Source organism: Amblyomma americanum, chromosome 1 (genome assembly GCF_052857255.1).
Source record: "Amblyomma americanum isolate KBUSLIRL-KWMA chromosome 1, ASM5285725v1, whole genome shotgun sequence".
Lineage (NCBI taxonomy): Eukaryota > Metazoa > Arthropoda > Arachnida > Ixodida > Ixodidae > Amblyomma > Amblyomma americanum.
Window position 1 is genome coordinate 133,887,879 of NC_135497.1, and position 22,639 is coordinate 133,910,517.

Genomic DNA, 22,639 nt, shown 5'->3' on the forward strand with positions numbered 1-22,639 from the left:
TGCGAATGCCTTTCCGTGTCCGCTTTGTCCCTCCATTTTTCTTTTCTTTCCCTGGAATTTTGTGTTACTTTTGGCTTTTTACGTGACAGATTTTACAGCTCGTTCGGTCGAAAAGCGGTCGGCGTCGTCGTAGTAGTATAGTTGGCACCGCGTGTCGGAACGGGTGGCCATCGAGATATGTGAGGCAGGCGTCATTTTCCTTTTTTTTTAAGTTGTGCAACGGTCAAGGCATCGCGCCGAAAGGGCGATGGCGTTCCGTGGACCTCTTGGCAACACTAACACGCTGTCGCGCCCCACTCTTTAATAATAATAATTGTTTTGGGGAAAATGTAATGGCGCAGTATCTGTCCCATGTATCGTTGAACACCTGAATCGCGCCGTAAGGGGAGGGCGAAAGGAGGGAGTGAAAGAAGAAAGGAAGAAAGAGGTGCCGTAGTGAAGGGCTCCCGAATAATTTCTACCACCTGGGGATATTTAACGTGCACAGACATCGTACAGCACACGGGCGCCTTAACGTTTTTCCTCCATAAAAACGCAGCCGACGCGTTCGGGTTCGAACCCGGGAACTCCGATCAGTAGTCGAGCGCCCTAACCACTGAGCCACCGCGGCAGTTAACGACGAAGCTTTTTTAAAGCACGCATTTTTTTTGGCTTTTATTTCATTGCTTTCATTTTTGCTTTTTGTGTTGCTTAATGAACTTTTGAATTTGTTTTATTGCGGACAACTCTTGTCTATAGAAAAGAAAGGCTTTCGTCACAGTCAAGAGTCACTGCAGCAACAGCCGCAGCGTTCATAGGTTTACGAACACCTTATATAAGTGCCATTTCCAGACGGAACGTACTTTACGTTCAATTATTTAAACCGTAGCTATCTTTCTTTTTATTTTTGTGGAGCCCCATGCAGGGGCATCATTCGCTACGCACGTACACGCCGTCTACGGCACAATTAAACAATTTTAGCCCTTCAGGGATACCAGTACCAGATTAGATCACATCAGTTGAGTAGACTCGAAGACGACCGCAGATAGAAGCCGCCCAGCGCAACCTTTGCCTGGCAAGTCGAGAAAAAAAGACTAACAATATGCTCCAGTTATTCTTAGCCATAACTGAAAGTTTTCCAAGGCGATTCGGCAGAAAATTCTTATGCAATAGATCATATAACTAGAGTGCGCAATAAGGGCGAATAATAATAATAATAATAATTCGTTTTTGGGGAAGGAAATGGCACAGTATCTGTGTCATATATCGTTGGACACCTGAACCGCGCTGTAAGAGAAGGGATAAAGGAGGGAGCGTAAGAAGAAAGGAAGAGAGAGGTGCCGTAGTGCAGGGCTCCGGAATAATTTTGACCGCCTGGGAAACTGGTTTTTGAGGAAAGGAAATGAGGCAGTAACTGTATCACAAATCTCGGTGGACACCCGAACGGAGGCGTAAGGGAAGGATTAAAAACTGGTTTTTGAGGAAAGGAAATGACGCAGTAACTGTCTCACAAATCTCGGTGGACACCCGAACTGAGGCGTAAGGGATGGAATAAAGGAGGGCGTGAAAAAAGAACGGAAAAAGAAGGTGCCATAGTGGAGGCTTCCGGAATGTTTCGACCACTTGGGGATTTTTAACGTGCACTGACATCGCACAGCACACGGGCGCCTTTTGCGTTTCGCCTCCATCGAAAGATTCGAAACGCGGCCGCCGCGGTCAGGTTCGAACCCGGTTACTCCGGCTCAGTAGACGAGCGGCTTAATCACTGAGCCACAGCGGCGGGTTCAACGAAATGTATGATTCATCGTTTACTACAGGCTCTGAGTGTACCATAGGGAATGTGGCTGTGAATGGCTTCTTGCCGCACTTGTCTTCTGCTGCGAGACTTTTTTTTGCGAGGTTGTTACTTTGTTTATAATAGTAATGCATCTAAATAAAGTTCTTGCTTCTGCCGACTGATCTAGAGGGTCAAAAGTAAAAAAAAAGGAGGTGCGTCCGGCTTTTCAGCATACCCGCTGCACTCGGCCCCACCCGCACCTGAGGCTTCCAACGTCGCGGACACTATGTTACTTGTGCCAGTATTCACAAGTGAAATTCGTGACGAACCTTGTTCTGGTCAAACCGCCGTCGTGAAACTTTGCAATGTTCCCGGGTTCGAACACGACCGCGGCGGCTGCGTTTTTATGGAGGAAAAACGCTAAGGCGCCCGTGTGCTGTGCGATGTCAGTGCACGTTAAAGATCCCCAGGTAGTCGAAATTATTCCGGAGCCCTCCACTACGGCACCCCTCTTTTCGTTTCTTCTTTCACTCCCTCCTTTATCTCTTCCCTTACGGCGCGGTTCAGTTGTCCAACGATATGAGAGAGAGATACTGCGCCATTTCCTTTCCCCCAAAACCAATTATTATTATGATTATTATTATTATTATTATTATGCTTTAAGTACTGTGCTTGGTGCACTTATGTGAACGATCGATAGACCACTGACGTTTGGCTAGAGTGAAATACGAATGAGCTAGACTAGAAGCTTTGCCTGTTGCTTGGCACCGAGCTAGAGATACGTATAGTATTGACTACCGAAGCAGCGTGCAAGGTGGAAGTGAGTAAAAACCTGGGTTTATTGTTTCATCATTTAGCGCATTTGGGTGAAATCTGTAACTAATTCTAAATGACACAGACATTACGTCTGGCTATGCGGGTTTCATATTGTAAATCCATACAAGAAAAATACAGAACTTCATTTTTGTCCTCGTCTGCAGGTATTGCTTACCACCAAACTATAGCATCATCTGTACCGGACATACGAAAATCATTAAAGGACAGCATCGTTAGTGCGACGCTCTTTCACGGCGCTAAAAACTAATGGACTTCAATAATTTGTGTGTATTGCATGGATAGTAACGGATGATGATGACAAGGGCGTCTGTGGCCTAAGGGCGTCATGGCACGAGGTATTTTCTTCTACTCGAGGTGGGGTCAAAGACCCATTTCCCAGGTATTTCACCCTAAAGAAGCCGAGACCCAGGCAGGGGAAATCTTGTACCCATTGCATCACCGGTGGGTGCCCGGAGGCACTGGGGATCGAACCCCGCACGTCCCGCATGCGAAGCGGATGCTCGAACCACTAGGCCACCGCTGCGGTCAATGATAGCACTGGATCTGTTAGTTTTCCTTCACACTCCTCTTGTAAACGTAGTGGGACTTCACATCACACGATCAGACAGCTAGCAAATACCACAGCACAGATCACCAGGATGATTGCAAGAATTTCCAACAGAAGAAGAGGTATGAAGGAGGAAGACACATGTAGGCTAGTACAGGCCCTCGTGGTCAGTAGGATCTTATACGGCGTCCCCTACCAAACACCGCTCGAGCAAGAAAAGGAGCAGTTGGAGGCAATTCTTAGAAAAGCATACAAATGCGCTCTCGGACTGCCGGTCAGCACTTCGACGGAGAAATTCCTTAAACTGGGCATAAACAACACAGTACAAGAACATATCGAGGCCCACCTTATCGCGCAGAAAACAAGACTGATGCTGTCCGCAACAGGCAGAAACACGCTGCGGTTGCTGGGCATGAGGGACGCTTTGAAAGAAATCAATAGCACAGCGAGCGTTCCAAATGAAATCAGGAGGATCATTGAGGTCAGTCCGATTCCAAAAAACATGCATCCAGATATACATAAGGCGAGAAGAAAGGCAAGATCTGAATTCCATGAAAGAAGCTTCGCCGGGGCAAAAGACGTATTATATGTTGACGCAACAACATACAGACACCGATATGGCTCGGTAGCCAGCGTGGTGGATCACCAGCTCAGGGAAATCAACTGCGCTTCGATAAAAACCAACAACATACTCGAGGCTGAGGAAGCAGCAATTGCACTCGCCATCACCCAGCAGAGTGACGAGCCCCATGCACACATCATTACAGACTCGCAAGAGGCGTGCAGAAGATACAGCAGTGGACGCATATCCACTGCAGCCATTCACATACTCAAGGCGAGGACAATCACTTTTACGAGATGCTTCATCACGTGGACACCAGGCCATGAGGCTGTCAAAGGGAACCAATGTGCGGACGCCAATGCCCGAGCATACGCCAACCGGGAGGCGCGCACCGAAGGGGAACTGGACGCAGTCACTAGACGGTATGGAGCCATCTTAGAACACCAACGAGCCCTCCGGAGGACCTACCCGCCTCCCCACAAAGACCTTAGTAAACAGCAGTCGGTTGCCTGGAGACAACTACAGGCTAATACATACCCCAATCTGAGTTTACTCAGCAAAATCTATCCATCCACTTATGAAAACAAATGCCTGCTATGCGGTGAACACGCAACGCTTTACCACGTTACATGGGCCTGTCAGAAAATGCAGGCAGCGCCGATAAACAACACACCTACACCGGAGCAGTGGGAGGCTGCGCTGTCCAGCTCGAAGCCTGAAGAGCAGCTCAAACTGATCGACAGGGCTCGCAAGACTGCAAAGGCCGCTGGGGCCCTGGACTGAGGGCTCCACCTACGCTGCGAGAAATAACCCTTATACAATAAAGTTTTTCATTCATTCATTCATTCCCATCCGCAGCAAAGCGTTCACACGAGCTAGCCTACATCCAGTTTGCCCGTTTTGTGGTGGTCGCGAGGACATTGTGCACTTCTCATAATGTATAATTGTAGAATTCCTTCTTCGTCATGTGGCTGACTTGTTTAGGTATTATCAGACGGTTCGGTACCTCCACCCATTGCTAGATCATGCTGTGAAGCACTTCGTTTTTTTTTCCTCATCGAGCACCCCTACTAATTTTAATCCGCTGATCAGCAAGATGTGCCGCTGCACATGGTGGTAGGGTGTCGGGCCTCCATGAAGTACTCGCGAGGGTATGGAAACAGGTCTGATTTTACCTGTGCCGTGAACAGCATCACCTCGGCGAGCAAAATTTTACAGATCTGAGGGGCCAGCTGTCAGACATCTGTGCGGCCTCTGGAAGTATCTATTACGATATAAGCCATTCTCAGGGAACTGTTGTCCTTCATGACATTCCAGGTGTAAAGAAGGTCCGGTTACCCGTCGACTTGCTGCCACACAGGTGATCCTGACTGCTTTCATGTTAGGTGCAACTGCCTCAAGCACGTCATCGCGCGACAGCCACTTGTGCCCGGGCAGGGCCGTTGTGGCAAACCAAACTTACTCGGGGCAAAAGGGGATCTTGCCGGGGATGACATAAGGACGATGGTGGCTCGAAAGGTCATGCGAAATCTCGAGGCACGACGCTTTCGGGTGCCACGTCCTCTTCCCATCTGACAAAGGCAATACACGAGAGTCGCTAATAGCAGCTGCGCATGGCCTCCACCGCTGGAGCTCTGTCAAAGGTTGAGGCTTCACACATACCTCGGGGTTTTTCAGCTTTGCTAGTGAAGTAGTGCTTTCGCACTGAAAGGTTGAAACACGCAATTGAAAGGTAAAACTAAAAACTGTTCGCTTAGGGGATTGCCTAAAGCTGTCGGTTGGCCACCTTTCTTGAGTCAACAGACTTGTGAAAAAGCCTGCTTGCGGAATTACGTATAAGGTCACGGTTAACGGGACAAACAGAAAATAGTCCAATAACATTGGTTCAGCTTGGGCTGCTGAAAAATGCAAGCCCTGAAAGTTTTGCCAACCACAGAACATGAACGTTCTGTTTTCCACTTCTCCCATGGCCAGCAAATGCATAGTTTAATCCAAAGTAGGCGTGTATGTACGCCATAATTTCGCACTGTGACCACGACGTGTTGTGATGTGCACCTCTGCTGACAGTGCTGTAGTGCGCAGAAGATAACTGCTGCAAGCAGGCTCCAAAACAGCAAAGAAATTTTATTCTGTAAATATAAGTAAATACAAAGACAAATATGAGATGCTTATTGACGCAACATCTGCATGCGCATTACAGAAACACCAGCCAACAGCTGCACTCGCACTTCTGGAGTGTTGTGTCGAGGCCTGTAACACTTCTCTATACATGCCGCAGTTTAAACACGTACAAATTGGTTGAATTTTCGATGGAGGTGAAATTCTAGAGGCCAATGTACTGTGCGATGTTAGTGCACGTTAAAGAACCCCAGGTGGTCAAAATTTCCGGAGACCTTCACTACGGCATTTCTCGTAGCCTGAGTTGCTATGGGACGTTAAACCCCATAAACCAAACAAGCCAAAAGCACACAAAATTTAACTCCAATTCAGAAAAGGCATGCCCTGTGTATAATCGTACTGAAACAAAATAGAAAGTGATTTAAAATAACAAGAAGCAGCTAGTAAGTGCATTCATCAGCAAAACCTGCAGACTTGAACAATGGATGTTAGAGTTCAGTTTAGGGAGTGTGTACAAAGTAGTACAGTTAAAGAGTAGTTGAGCCAGCCATGCAGCCAGAGAAAATTCCTTGGCAGAAGGTTCCGAGTGAGTTGGGATTCTACCAGCGCACATGACTGGGTTGGGATGTCTGGATCTTGTAAAGGAAAATGGGGGGGAGGCATTCTGTCATTAATGCCAGTTGCCATTTCATTGATATAGCTCACTTTGAAAATAAAGGCTTAGGGTCCCTCTAATGAGCACGATTCTACCACGATTCCTCAAATCTCTAAGAATGAAACACGATTCATCCTCTTCACTGCAATACGAGTGACCATTTGCCGTCTGTCAGGGTGAGTCTGCCTTTTCCCAAGGCAGCAGGTGAGCGGCTTCGTGGGAACAAGCACGCAGGCAAAATTACAGTAGGAATAGTACCCTAGCAAACCAGCTTTGGCTTTGAATTATAACGAGGCAACTCGCCTTCCCTGCTTCAGGCATCCAGGCACAACTGACACTTTCACATAAACTCCAATAAAGGGCACATACACAATCTGCAGAGCAGAAAATTACCACCCATACAAGTTACTCGTCATTCATAACCAGGAATCATAAAGAATAGCGAGTGGATGGCTTTACAACCAGAAGATAAGTCCACCGCTTGATTGTGCCTCTAAATGCAATAACGTCGCTAGTTTTAACTAACTTCACAAACTTCCACGCTACGTGGGCACGATAAAAATTATAAATCACCGGCCTAGGGCCGATCGATGACGGTTATACGACAACATGAAAAGTAACACAAACGAGCACAGGTAAAGGAGCAAGACATAGTTGCTAAATTGTAGAGCACTTGGCACTTGGGAATCTCACGAAGCCAGTTAGTTATTTTGACACACAATTTGCTTGCTAACAAGTCGCTGCATCAGCGGGTAACTCAGCACTGATCTCGACAAGCAGCGAACAAAAGCCATGACATATTCACACGACATTGCTTTTTGCCGTTTCAACGCATTTTGAAATGCTAAACACGGCATAGGCAACGCATAGCGAAAACCCAGTAAGTGACTGTCCTGACATGGCGCACCAAGCGGGCTCTAATGTGCGACACCGGAGGGCAGCAGGGCAACGTGAGTGCGGCTGAGCGAAAACAAAAAACAAGGAAACGTATCGAGCGAGAAAAGAGAAAAAAATGGGCGACGGTTTAGCATTGCTAAGCATGAAATATTGTGTGAAAGCACTGTTTATTTGCAGGTGGACACCACCGCCACGTACCTAAAAGCGCAATAGAGGTGTCCACTGACCTGCTGACACTTGCTACTCACAGGCTTCACACAGACACAACTGAAACCCAGAAAGAGCGGATAGAAGTGTTTTCGCACTAAAAAAGGATATTCCTCGCATCCGTGTTGCATAATGGAACTGGACAATACGATGCGAAACGCGAAGCTGCGAAAAAAACGACGGCATTAAGAACGAGACTTGCAGTCACGGTATAAACGTGGCCGCCTAAAGAGACGGCGCGTGCACGGTCGTGGCGAATCTCGCATTTCCAACCAGACAGTCATGCAATGCCACGATCGCGCGTGAAACAAAAGTGGCGCTGGCGACTTTGGAAAGCGGCGACCGTGCAGATCTTCGAGCCTGCAACTCCTACAGGGAGCCGCTGAGTTTTCCACAGCCATGAGGTGGTATTCAGCACTTCATGTGTGCAAGAGAAAGTGTTCTGAACGTGGACAATCAGAAAGTAACATCACCATCCGCGGAACGAGACCGAATTTCCCTCATAATGGCGCGGACCAACCGATTCAGTGCGCTCCGGACAAGCATCCAGGACACAAATGAAGGGGATCCCAACACATGGGTCGCAAGGAGCTACCAAACGGCTAAGGTCAGCTGCAAGAGCAATGGACCCCGCTACTCAATTCCTGAAGCCTACACTTCAAAGAAGTATACAGTCTCGCCTCGTTTGTGCGAGCTCCGTTAACATGGACGACTCGAATCATGGACAACTTTTCTGGGGGCCAAACTTTATCAACGCATTTACGACTCGTTAATATGGAAACTTACTGTTCGGTCAACGGACACGGTGAAAATGCGTAGAGCCCACTTGAACCCATGTATGAAGTCGTCCGAGCACCGATATGTACTACAGCGATCTGTACTAGTGGTTCATAAACTTGAAAAACCGTAGTAGGAGATGCGTTATCAGGCCATGAGACGCCATCACTGAGGCGCTCCATACTGCAAAACATTATTTTTAATATAATGGCTACCATAGGATAAGGCACTTTGGCCTTCCAAGAATTTGACTAATTTCCACTTCACTGTCAGCCAATATACACATTAGCACATCTTAATCGCAAAGTAGTTTTTAAAGCATTTGTTGTCTTGCTTTTTCCCTCACGACTCATTGCTATGGACGACTCGCTTCATGGACAATTTTTCTCGGGAACCAAAGTGCCCATATTAACGAGGCACAACTGTAGACATAATTTTGAGGGGGTTCCTTCCTCATAGCAAAGCGTATGCAATCCCTGATCATGGATAACAGCGCGGGATACAGCAAAGGGCAGAAATAAACATCACAGGAAAATTTAGCAGAAGAGAAAAACAAAAGACAGTCTTGCCGATGAAAAACCTCGAAATAGCCCTCCCCCCCTTCCGCACGCACGCACGCACACGAACGCGTTTTCGGACTTTCGCACTTCCGGCAATCGACCGCACCGCAACGTGACGTCAAATAGCATGCGCCAAACTTTATGATGTTTTGTGACGCACGGCAATCCCACAGAAGGCCGACCTGCAGTCGCCGCCTGCCGCGACCGCAATTTCGGCACCCTCAAGGTCTTCCGACTCGACTGCTTCGTGACGGAATTAGTAAAGAACAAGCGCAGAGCCTCCTCGCAACAACAAACAAAAAGGCGCGCTGCGACTTGGAGATAACGGCTTTTTTGTAATAGGGCGTCATCATTTTCTGCGACTGCATGCTGCTCAGTCTAATGATGTCATGTTAAGCGTCGACCTTGCAGCGACCGCAACCACCACCACCCTCAAGAAAAAGAAAAACTAAAAATGGAAAATCAGGAACCCGCGCATAAATTCTACACCGCGCTATGATTATAAACCTCGCTGATGTTATATTAATAAAGAACACGGCAATTCTGATTTCTCTAATCTTTTGACAAATACAAAAATATGAAAATAAAGCAGCAGCTACGAATAGCTGCTCCCGACAAAAAAGAAAAACAAACACTGAACACAAAAACAAAGCCGTAGCTACGAATACTTCCTCTCAACAAAAAAGAACAATGGACAACAGTAGTAAACAGGCGACAAGATATTCAATAGAAGGCCTAACGTTTTTATAAAAGCACGCCTAGTTCATTGCAAACTAAACAAGGACATCTGCACAGTAAAAATCTTCGAGCTCTTTTTCTTTTCTTCCGTAAATACGAGGATTCACCAGATTTCGACCCTTAATTCTTTTTTCCGTTTGAGCGGCGCTGCGCTTGCACTGCAAGAGATCCTCGTTTTTACATTGGCCCGTACAAGGACCACTCCTCGCGAAGCTACACGCACGCACACACCGAAAAAAGGCACCGCTCAGTCTAGTCTGTGGACGTGTGGCCAGATGTCGGACCGACGGTTGTCCTGTCAGACCGAGTCAGTCAGGGCGGCTCGCTTGCGCTTGCGGTGGTTGGCCACCATGGCGGCCGTGGAAATCCGGTGCGACTGGCGCCGCTGCCAGCGCTGAAGGTCCTCCAGGGCCCCGCGGCCCAACGCGAAGAGGGCGCGCTCGGACATGTCCAGCCGTGCTGTCAGGTCCAGTAAATCCTCCTTGAAGCTTCCCTGGGAGCAGTCCATGATGTGCCGGAACCGATTCTTGAACGCCTGCGCGAAGGTAGAGAGGGCACCCGAAAAGCTTACACCTCCACGGCCACATCGTCGCCCTCGCGCGGGCTCAAAACTCTTATACATGAAACCCCTCGAACAGCAATTTGCTTCGAAATTGTGTCAAAAGTCATCCACACGCGCTAAGTAAAATCACAAAAGCGCACAGGCGGTGCCCAAGCAGCTCGAAATGAGACGCCCTCGGTAGCGTGTGTCAGCACTGGAAACGGGCGCAAACGCAAGGGGTTAGCGCATGCGCTGCCGTTCCGCGACCTCTGAACGCGCACAAGAAACACTGCTTTCGCGGACGGGGAACGTGGCGGCACCACTTGAGCCGAAAGCCGTTGGTGCACGAAAGTCATTCCTGCCCTGTTCCGCTTTTTCATCCCCGACAAGTTGTGGGACTGCCTTCTGTTTTGCGCCACCCTCGCTTCGGCCACAGACCGCGAGCGGCAACTTGGCGCTCTCCTTGAAATGAGCTGCAGATTCTGGGCGCTAATAGGTCTGGCATAGGACGCAGCTCCTGCCGCCATGCGAATGTCGGGGCGGGCTTTCGGCCAACAAATTTCGAAATAGCGCGTGAGTATTGCAAACTTTTTGTTCCAGCCTCAAAGTAACGCCACGTCTTCTCGCCAGATGGCGAGACAGCGTTCGGCGTTTTGCGTCACACAGCACTCAAGCTTCTCTTCGTGCAAATTCGAGCAGCGTGACGAATCGTCCTCGGAAGCACCAAACACAGTGATTGGCGCGAGGCTGTTCCAAGGACCTGTTATGTCGCCGTACGCGGATTTGACGTGCATACCGGCTAAGGCTGTTGTATAGCCGCCCTGTCCGTTATTTCACAGGCGCGTGCATAGAATGCGCCTGCAATTGACGCCACCGATCGAGTTTGATAGCGCAGAGAACGGCGCAGGATTTTTACTGCAATGAGCTTACGTGAGGAGCCAGCAGCACCGAACGGCACAAAAAACAACGTTCGCAGAAGCAAACAAACAAACAAATTCCGGCGTTAAGCAGAAAGGGCACAGAATGCAGATCAAGCGTGAGAGGGGGAGACGCTCACACGCTCTATATATGCAGAGGTGTGCGTAAGTCCTTAGAATTGCTCAGGACGAGGTGCCGACGGCGCTGCCCACTAAGGCAGTATCTCCAAAATCTACTCACCCAAGGGTCATCGTAGCAGTTTAAACTACGGACAAAGTCCAACTATGGAACGGAAAATGACGGGGGTAACGTCGATAAACAGAAAGGCAGCAGAGTGGGTTCTTAGAAAGCCAGAGCCGCTGAGCTCAAGGTCTACAAGAAAGCACGCGAGACATGCGTTCACGCTGGCACGTGAGTCATGTGTCGACGCAGCCGCGTTGAGGGCCAATGCCGCTGGGTTAAACGTAAACGGCACTTTAAATATATCGCGACGGCATCTCACACGCTGTCCTGTTAGAAGCCGTGTCACCAGGATAAATACAGACGCGACGGGAAATACCTCGTTACTCCATCTTCTACGCGCCGACCCTTCAGCCTACGTATTTTTTTTTTATTAGAGGGTACGAACTCCACTCGCGCATGCCCCCCCCCCCCCCCTTCTTTTCTTCCCTTCCTTTCGACGCTTATGATCGCGTCGGGGCCATATACTAGAATACATCTTGAAACCACGCAAAAAAGACAAGGGACGAGGAAGAAACTAACAGGCCAGAGCGCGGTAATAACGTGCATTCTACTAATAGTCACCAACTAGCCCGTCTCTCTCTATTATGCCATATACTAGAACTGTTTCGTCGAGCAGGCAGGATATGCTACACCTCAGCGCCGTTCTTCCGCCGAATGGCGGCGTTTAAACAAAGGCGCCGAGGCGATTTTTCGTTACGCGCTTCTGTTTCACTTAGCCGCAGTCAAAGGAAAAGATTCTTTGATGCAGTTTTGGTTTTCTTGTCTTCTACTGGTTGCCGGGCACGTGTATCTCGCTGCCGAGACGGTGGGCCTGCCTAGTGTCCCGACCTCGCGGGAATGTTGCGTGAGAAGGAGGTCTGACCAAACCACCGGCGAACAGAGCGAATAAACGAAGGTGTTGAGACGAAACCAGGGTTATCGCCGGGAGCAAGGGGGACATCCGCATTTCACACCTCAACGCTGTTGACTTGACTCTCTATATTTTCAGGAAAGGGGTCGCCGCGCTGCCCCCACCCGCAGTTCTAAAACAGATGCTACAAATGCTGCCCAGCAGGCACAACGGTTAGCCGACAGCAAGGCATCAAGACCTTGCAAGGTCGTTTTGTTGCCGAAATGCGAAGCCAACACGCGTACACTCTTTGGGCTGGAGAGGGGCGTGAATTGTGGCAGCTCGACGGCGCAAGAAAGGCAGACGCCGCTGAGGCGGACATGAAAAGGGGACCGCGACACAGCTGGGCGCGAAGCCCTGGCTGCGCCCTAAACTACTGCAAGAAGACAGACTAAAATGGGGCGAGAGTTTAGTCCTTTTGGAGGATAACTGACTTGCCACAAATATTAGTCCTTTTCGGGACTAACTGCAAAGGTTTGGTCTGATTTGGCTAATCGGGGTTTAACGACCCAAAGCGACTCAGGCCATGGGGACGCCATAGTGAAGGGCTCCGGAAATTTCGACCACATGGGGTTCTTTAAGGTGCACTGACATCGCGCAGTGCGCACCCCTCGAGAATTTCGCCTCCACCGAAATTAGACTGGCGCGTCCGGCATCGAACCCACGTCTTTCGGGCCAGCAGCCGAGCGCCATAACCACTGAGCCACCGCGGTAACTGCAAAGGGTTGAAGTGATGGTCCCCTGGAAAGGGGTGCAATAGGTAGTCCCCGGGAGGAGCCGTTTAAAGGAAAAATGCAAACAAAGCGTGATTTCCAGCGCAATTTAGAGCGGGATAGTTTCCGACAGCACGTACGCTATATAATAACAACAAAGGAAACAGGAATAAACGCGCATGAAAATACCAGGACTCGAGCTCCCAACCTTTCGATTGGGAACCCAACGCGGATTATGACCAGGCCATCACAGCACACGGTCCCGAGGAGGAAATAAAAGCCTTATATGTACGAAGCACACAGACTGCTATAGGGCTTACCGCTCGCAGTTTTGTCAAACGCATTGCTGTTTAGAGCAAAGTACGGCGATTTTGCTGTCATATATGCTTTTTGCAACAATCTGCGGTAAGCATTAGAGCATACGCACAGCGGTATAAATCCCGTTTTTGACCCCCCCCCCCCCCCCCCACACACACACACAAAAAAAAAGCGCCAAACCGTGCATACCTTACGCCCGGTACTTCACAGCCGCAAATCGTTTTCGTTTCTTGCTGATAAGGTGGTTGTTATTTGTAGCAACTGGCAGCTGCATATTGCGGCTTGTTGAAAACAAGTATACAAGGTCGTGGTTCACTTTGTCTTGCGTTACTGGCGGGTAGCGGCGACGGGGAATTGACTGTTTGCCACTCACCGTTTCGCTAGTGTGTCGCCGATACTTACATAACATCACTTAAGGTCGCAAACAAATGGCAACGAAATGAAGCTACGTGTATTTGCTTAACGCTAACCCTTGCAACTCACATTCCACAGGTATTGAAGCTCGCAATACTTGTTTATGCACTTAGCCAGCTGCCGCTGGCTTCGGTTCCACGAGGTGTTTTCCCACGCAAGAGAATACCCGCTTCGGAACGGTTAGCGGCGGTGCTCTAACTGGCCTTCGACGACATCCGGCGCTTCGAAAAAACGACAACTACTGCAGTCGATGTCTTCTCGCGAGATTTTCGCGTGCTGCTATGTTGCGGCACGTACCTCCGTTAGTCTCTTTCTCAGCAGCTAGTCCGTTTGAGTTTGCGCACGGCACGCATTTGTGGCAAGAGGAGTGTCGTGTGCAAACTTAGGGACTAACGGGGGTTTGAGTACGAAAGTCGCCTTTGCTTCCCTCTATGCACTTTTTTTTTCTTAAAGGACTGTTTCTGTTGTCTCAGTATTTTTGTGTTTGTCCAGTGTGCTGAAACCATAAGCGGAAGCGCTTAACGGCTTCTTGAAATGCGCGCGGTGCTCACGAGTGTTTAAACAACCTCACGGGCAACGACGTTCTGTTGGTCCCTTCATTTTAAAACAAAATCATCTGACTGGCTCTAAGGTCATTACAGATTGGGCACTAAAAGTGCCCCCAGAAACACAACTACAGAAGAAGCAACTGCGTCGCGGCTAGTTTAGTACAATAAAAACAATAGGAGTACTTAAGAGAGATAACTGTCTGAACGTAGGTAAACTGTCTATGACGCCTCGCAGTAGGCTACCTTGAGAAGCTGGCGGCTCAGAAACCGGTGTGCAGATAATTACCGTCGCTGCAGCAGTTGAACGACAACGACGGGCGAAGTATATCGATGTGCTCCGTATCTTCAATGCCACCGGCCAATCAGCCGAGTTGGTTTGCATGGCGAGACGTCGGAGCATTTTGTTTTAATTTTTCATGAAGAGGCAAGCGGACACGCGGGCTTTACTAATCGTGTCACGCGCCGTGCGCCGAAGTGCAAGCGCGGCAAGCCTGAACTCACCGGACAAAAAAAAAAAAAAAGTGAAACGAGAAATCTCTATTCGTCGAGTCGGCCAACGCGACGCATTCTAGACGAGCCGGACCGGAAAAAATAATTAAGATAAATTACGTCCAACTGACGTCAAATGTGCTTCGCACTTCAAAACTCTGGCTTTCCTTGAAACAGTTGATTTCCGACTGTTAGAAGGACGGGTGCCGGACAAAATATCACCGGACAAATGCTCACTACGTGTGAGCCCACCTGGACGAAGGCTCACTGCCCCAGGGGTAATACACTGGATCTACACCCTTAAGGGCATACTTCCATCTATACCACCCTTACAACAAGGTAACACCCATTCGGCACACAATTTTATCTTTCGGATGTTATATGGGCTGATTTACAGCCAATATGCCCATCGGGATTGCTCGGGTGCAAGCGTTCTTAAAAATTTATAAGAAGCCCTTCATGCGTCTGCGTATCATAATACGGCGTAAATTAAACTTTACCTTTACCACTTTAAGTGCGAAACATGCAGCTCGGTGCGCGCAGTTATATTCACTACTTGCGCCGTCAGAGGTTAATTCAAAAATAAAATACATTTGCATAACAAGTGAGGCCACTCGCACTAATTGCTAGGTCGGATATGTGGCCTTTCTAAGCTCGGCGAATGTGCCAGCATAACCGTATGCGGGGCGTTCTGGTGCTCTGGAGCCGTGCATGCCCTGCCAGGTCTAAATGTGTCTCTGTCGTGGACACGTACTGCTCCACTTCTGATACCCTCGGAACCCTTGAGCGCTGAAGTTACGCAATATGCACTGCGTTGTTGCAGCTTGGTATAGCATAGCTTGGTATAGCTGGTTAAAGTACTTTTGATATGCTCACTTCATAAAGTTTCACCCTTTTTTTTCATTTATTTTTTTCCCACTTTTTGTGGTTTTTCCTTCTGGTTCAAGCATGTGTTGGCTGCCCCTCGATGACTGTGGATTAGGTTGTAATCTTTGGCCCCCTGACTGTCACGTGGTGATTTTGGCATATATTGTGCTGGGTGTTCCTCGACAATAAAGGGTTGTTAGTCAGCGCTCGTCCTGTCGTCAGTGTTTTTCTTCTCGTGTCCCTGTCTGTTTCCGCGCTGGTCTTTTCGAATCATGTCACACCAACTCGCCCAAACGGCAATTTTGATTGAAAGTATAGCATGTACTGCTGAATGTTGCTGTTAGGAGTCGGCTTCGTGGAATGTGGAGGAACTGCTGCTCTATATATATTTGTAACGCCGCAACAAAATAACTTATGGAGAAGGGCAAGCACCCAATCACACTCGTGCAATGTACTGGCACACCATTTCCTAAGAGCTCTGACCTGTTCAAACACCCTTTTAAGTACGGATGTAATTGTGTAGAGCCCCTATAGTGTATGAGTGTTTTGTTGTCGACCGATGCTCTTTTTGAGGGGTGTAAAGTTGCGAGTTGTAGACATCAATAACTACTCTTAAGGGTGTACAGTGTATCTATGGCGCGAGTTCATCACAGTCTGCCGCATTTTCTTCCTATGTTAGGGTTAGGCTCGGCTTAAGATTCGGCACTGAAACGAAACAAACAAAAGAAATCACGGTAAACTTTGACGAATTCACGCAGTATATTATATACTAGGTCATTGTGTGATTTCGTCCAATTCTGTGAATAGGCTGCCAGGATTCTAGGGAAATTACGAAGAAAAAGATAATTTTAGTGTACCGTACGCTTTACTTCATGATCCAATAACGAGTGAACGCACAACGCACAGGGGAGTGCGCGCAGGGGCGTATTTATGGGCATCTCGTGTAGAGGGCGTTTCGGAAGAGGGGTCCTATTTGCAAAATGCGATTTCTCACCCCCCTCTGCCCAGGCTCCTCCGCCCCTTACTGAGGGCGGAGAGTGGGCTGATGTAGCCTGCAGAAGACAACGACCGAAGACATCACGCACGCGAACTGCGCCCTGAAGCAAGCCGGAAAAAAACAGCCAGCCCAGGAAGCCGACGCCTGGACAAGAGCGGCAGCTGATGCCAGCGGCTGTGCGAGCAGTTCGCACGTTGCGAGTCCTTGATTCAACTCAATACTCGCGGACGCAGATATCATGCAAGTGCATGAAATGACTATAGACACAAACGACGAGCGTTCATGCGCCCACTTCCTGTTTTTTTTTTTTTTCCTGTGGGGCGACACGGAGACGCTCGCTTCACATTATACTCAAATGCACCACCAACCCGGCTCGACAGATTCACCGAGGCGTACTGCAACGCGCAGCAGTGTTCACGCCGCGCACGCTATGTCTCGACGAGAAAACGAACACGCCCTCGAATAAGGTCCATCATAAGGCGAAGGAATAACTTCAATCCAGCGACGTGAAGTGGAAATGTACTGGGAGATCGGGCGCGACACTTCTGACGCCTGTTCTGACGTCACAACCTGCGAACTACACCAAGCTGAAGCAGGCGCCGGCGGTTTGTGGTCGCGAACGTATACAGTGACACCGGCTTTGGCGGTCGCGGCCGCTGACGTCACGGAAATGCCAACGCGAACGGAAACAGCGGAGCGATCAGGTGCACGCCGGCGCGCTGCACGACAACGCACAAACCCCCGCTCATTTTTGTTTCCTTCGCTCTTTCGTCCGTTCCTCGTTACTGCAGGCAGGTGGCAACCGAAACGCACTGCAAAGGTCGAACTCCGCGGCGTCTCGCTGCCGGCTGCTCTCAATGCCACGGAAGCGGGGGCCGAGGTTGCACTGTCACATGCAAGGTTCAGCCCGTTCACGCTACGGTGCGGTAAACAGACTTTCACGCACAATGCACGACGAACGGCACCAGGTCGCACGATGAAAACAAAAACAATTAACGGATATGTAGCCGTTATATCACTCCCTTCCACGTCCGTGTAAGGTACCCGCGGAAATCTGATTGAAGGCTGGAACATGAACTCAGCCAACTCGTTTCGATTGAAACGCACTTGCCCTTTTCCATAACACGCCCACCAAGTGGACGGCACCTGCCCCCGATGTCGACAGACACCCCAAGGAAATATAAAAATAGATGGACACACGCGAGTGGTGCAACTAGCGACTGAGGGTTGCCGTCACTCTGCGCGAGTGGCAGAGAACGCGCCGCCAAACTTGAGCCTGGTATCCTTCATGCGATGCAATCCCGAGAAGTTAGAGAGTCAAATAGGGTTCCAGCGACATTTAACCTGTTCTTCTGGCGGGGCTCCAATGCATTCAATAAATGGCGCATTGAGAAAAGAAAAGAAGCATACCGGCTAAGCTAAGCTTGGAGGCTAAGCTAAGCTAAGGAGGGGCTTAGCTTTGTTAAAACGGACACTAAAGGGAAATATCAACCTAAGCAATACGGACAGACTATTAGTCGGGAACACAGCCGACGTTTCTTCTACGCGGAAAGGTGCTGTGTTGCTGAGAAAGTCGAAAATGAAGCCCCGAAACCCTTCCACATTCAAACCACCCGCGACAAATGGGCACAGTGACGTCATTTCAATAACGCATTTTCAATGGAGACCTCCGACCAATCAGAGGCGCCACTTCCGAAGACCGTAAACGCGGCGAGAAACGGGAACTAGCCCGCCGGTCGTGTCAGCTGTCACAGCGGCTGGGTGCAAGTGCAAGCCGCCTCAGCTGGCGGGCTATACCTCCCATCACCCAAAAAAGGCAGATGCCCTCGGAGACGCTGCATCGTGTGCGGCTGCGTCCCGTTGCAACGCACGCGTGCGGTAGAAATAGGCTCCTTGGGTGCGAAAGAAACTATGTAAACTCTAGATTACCTAATTCCAAATGCTAGATTACAAACGTACATATGCCTTAAATGCAGTTGTACGAATCCGTGCGTGGCGGCGCTGCGTGTACTTCGGTTTTACGCACCTTTCTGGCTTTAAAAAAAAAGCTTTGTTTCCGGCAAAAATTACATACTTGGTACCATGTGACTCTAACCTATCAGTCTAGCCTGACTGAGTACTCCCCTTCAGTGTCCATTTAAATTCAGCGAGAGCAGACGCCCAACCGGGCAGGGCGACTTCGGCGACTCCGCACTGCCCCCCCCTCCGACCTCTGTGCACGAGCGGCGCTCCACGGGTTACACTAAGCTTCGTCCCAAGAAAGCCCTTGTACTGTTCCTAACCTAAGGTAAACAGCTCTCGCTGTAAAATCACCAACCCCGTCAACCTACAGCTCAGCAGGGATAATCCCGCACATAAGCCTACCGCACTGCGCACAGTACATACATTTGTGTACATAGTGAAAACATTTTCTAAGTTGCCCTCGTTTCTGTCTTTAGGCCCATGCGACCGTAGAGACGAACACAGACGAATCAACGCTGCGCAATTTCTTGGCGTGCTATAAGACGGATACAACTCAAGAACGCAGCGGCTTTTCCCCGTCAAAAGACTCTTCAAGCCAATGACATCGACAGATTCTCATGAACCATGCTAGCACTGCAATGCACGGAGCGGCGTGTCAATGCAGGGCGAGGATTATCCCCTTTCATCTGCCATTCCCTGCATTGTCACACTAGCAGGCGCTTGAGAATCAGCCGACGCCACTGGCTGGAAGGGGGTCCTCTGACGGGGAAAAACCGCTTCGTTCTTGAATTGTATAGCGGCCCGCACCCTCCTTCGACGAGCGGCGAGTGGGTCGGTAGTCCCCCGTAAGAATAATCTGCAAGGACCCCGGTTGAGATCGCAGCTTTGCAAACAGTGCACACGCAACCGCCCAAGGTGCGGGACTGGACATCACGCGTCTTTCCCAGAGAACCAATATGAATTGCGTATAGAATACGACGTAGTGAAGTACTGCCCGGCAGTAAATAACCCAGTCGTGTGGAACAAAGTTCTCTTCATGCGCGCCTTACAGGCCGTTCCGGCGACCACCTGGTTCAGCAGCAAGCGCTCTTGCTCTGCACGACACCACAGGTGATGTCGTCCGAGTCTTTTTCCCCTCACTATATCCCGTTAGATGGCGCGCTTGTTAGCGCCACTGTTCAGAGGCGATATTCCCGCTGCTCGCAGCAGCGCCTTTCAAGGGTATGCGCAACAGCTGCCACCGTAGTGTAGAAGTCGACGCACGGAACAGCGCATGAGCTCGCGGAGGTCTCGCGAGTTCCGTTCCAGAAGCGGGAAGGACTACCGATGAACGCCGTCCCTAGCAATGGACGGAGTGGCGACACCCTGCGCGCGAAAAGCGCCGATGCGCACTGCATGCAACAAAGGCACCTGCCCTAATAGAAGGACACTGAGGAGATATAGAAGTCTGCGTGTATAGACAGATTGCTGCATTCGAACTACTGAGACGCTACTTCAACTGAAAAAAAAAAGGAGTTTTTATGGGATAAAAGAGGCCAAGAAATGAAATAGGGATGTCGCCATTACTGGCCGATTCCGCAAGTAAACTACGGTGCAGAGACAGTTTTTTCAACCACCTGGGGATCTTTAACGTGTACTGACATCGCACACCAAGAACGCTAAGGCGCCCGTGTGCTGTGCGATGCCAGTGCACGTTAAAGATCCCCAGGTGGTCGAAATTATTCCGGAGCCCTCCACTACGGCACCTCTTTCTTCCTTCCTTCTTTCACTCCCTCCTTTATCCCTTCCCTTACGGCGCGGTTCAGGAGTCCAACGTTATATATGAGACAGATACTGCGCCATTTCCTTTCCCCAAAACCAGTTATTCTATTCGCGGATCCCAGAAGGTAGGCTACACCTCCATTCAGTTAAAGGGACACTGAGGAGAAATTGAAGTTGGCTTGTATCGATAGAATAGCAGCTCCTGATCATAAAAACGCCACTCTTACTGAAAACAAAGCTCTTGTACTGTAGAAAATAGCAAGAACCAAAATACAGGTATCGCCGCCACAGGCCAATCTCGCAAGTACAAGCGTGATGACTTCCTAGGACAAGAGGTGCCACCTTGGAGGAGTTTTCCTTACGTCATGGATGTCTCGAATCTCTGAGGCTGGCAAAGGAAGGTTGCCCACCGAACCGCTAGCCGCTAGAAACCACGGAGTCTGCGTTTACGTCAAGGTGTCACGTCACTCCATTCTGAGACGTCATAAGAGTTGCCGTGGCGTCATAAAAGTTCCCTGAGTTTGAATCAGAGCGGCGGGAAAAACTTTTTCATCTTCGAATCCAAATTTCTTTGAAATAAATGCATATTTCGCGCCTGGACAAGCGGCAACGAAGCCATGAAATGCCGAACTATCAGATTTTGCTAACAAAAAAAAAAATTGATAGAGTTCTCCTCAGTGTCCCTTTAAAGACGGTGATCAAGGGGCACCTTTCGCTGCAGACGTCGCCAGTTTGATTCGACTGCCGGGAAAATATTTAACAGCAATTTTCTCAACAATAATCACGTCGATTGCTTCCAGACAAACGTCAACATAGCCAGAAAGATCTGTACATTCGATTTTCACTAAGAACAAAAATTGGACGGCATTGTCCTCAGTGCCCGTTTAAGACTAGCGAGCAACCGCCGCAGCTGCGGTACCAAGATGGTTTATGGGGGTTTAACGTCCCAAAACGACTCAGACCATGAGGGACGCCGTAGTGAAGGGCTCCGGAAATTTCGACCGCCTGGGGTTCTTAAACGTGCACTGACATCGCACAGCACACGGGCCTCTATAATTTCGCCTAGATCGAAATTCGACCGTCGCGACCGGAATCGAACCCATGCCTTTCGGGTCAGCAGCCGAGCGCCATAACCACTGAGCCACCGCGGCAGTGCAAAGAAATTGCAGAATACTATCGCTCCCACACTGCCAATATCAGCAGGCAGCGCCATCTCTCGCAAAGATTTCCAAATTGTCGGTGAGGTGCGGACAAGGGAGTACGTACGGTGGAGAAGCTAGAGATGCGTGAGCGTTGACAGGAGTAAACGGGAGAGAAGGGTGTATGTCCTGAAAACAAGATATAGATGTTCTTTTTTACGCTGCATCTTAGACGCCTGTTTATTGTTGCTCATAAGCGGGCTTGATACTCTGTAGTTTGCACAATGAAATATTGTGAGCATTGAGGTGTGATTTGCATTGCGTGCTCTTGTATTTTTAATGAATGGAAAGTTTAAACTTGTCTGGGTTCCCGGCGTCTGCTTTCCCCGTGTTCGCTCATTTCCGTCCGTCCGTTCGTTTATTCACCTCGCAATCTACCCACGGGCTGCAGCTGTGCTTACTCTGCCCATTAAAAAGCAAAAGCCTAGTGGTGCAATACATGGACTTCAGTGGCCTTGGAAAATAGAGGAGCACCCCTGTATTAACAAGCACAGACCATAGTATCACAGAATAGATGGGTAATGTATGAGAGCGGTGCATATTGAGTGTAGGCATGCATTCGCGGCGCAGCACGGATTCGCCAGCAAGCTTTTAGAGAGATACATTATCGCTGCCCATGTGCGACATGAACGAGAAGTAAACGTTCCAATCGTTTCTCCTTCTCAAATATGCGTGCGCCTCATAAGGTGACAAATTCTCTGTAAGGCACTCCAAAGCCGACTGCGAAAGCACGGCATATATGCCGGAGGAGCGTTCCCTACACCGTTGTGACCAGCGTGCTGAAATCGCGACACGAATAAACAGCTTACAAACTGAAAGACGACACGATCTGTAGCAAGCTGGCTGCGTAATTCCGTCATAGTTAAAACAGCGATGAGATATTAAAAAGAACGGAAAAGATTTTGCTAGCCCCGGCATCTGGCATCGATACTGAAGCACCTCAGCTGGAGCAGCGGATATGAAGGATAGCAGGCAGAATAAAGAAAAGAAACGAAAGAGGTGAGGGGACAGGAAGAGAGGATGGGGGAGAGGTAAAATAATATTAATTGGCTTTTGGGGAAATCAAATTGCGCAGCATCTGTATCATGTAACGGCGGACACCTGGGCCGCGCCGTGGGGGAGGGGA

General features: G+C 49.3%; 1 protein-coding gene across 1 annotated transcript in view; it reads right to left on the reverse strand.

The window, feature by feature from the left end:
• Nucleotides 1-5,806: 5,806 nt before the first annotated feature.
• The window catches only part of Psf3 (DNA replication complex GINS protein Psf3), a 43,601-nt gene continuing 26,768 nt past the window's right edge, over nucleotides 5,807-22,639 (reverse strand). Inside the window, exon 3 of the mRNA XM_077646959.1 lies at nucleotides 5,807-10,189. Coding sequence (XP_077503085.1) covers nucleotides 9,953-10,189 — 237 coding nt within the window. The 3' untranslated portion in view covers nucleotides 5,807-9,952. The remainder of the gene's footprint in view (nucleotides 10,190-22,639) is intronic.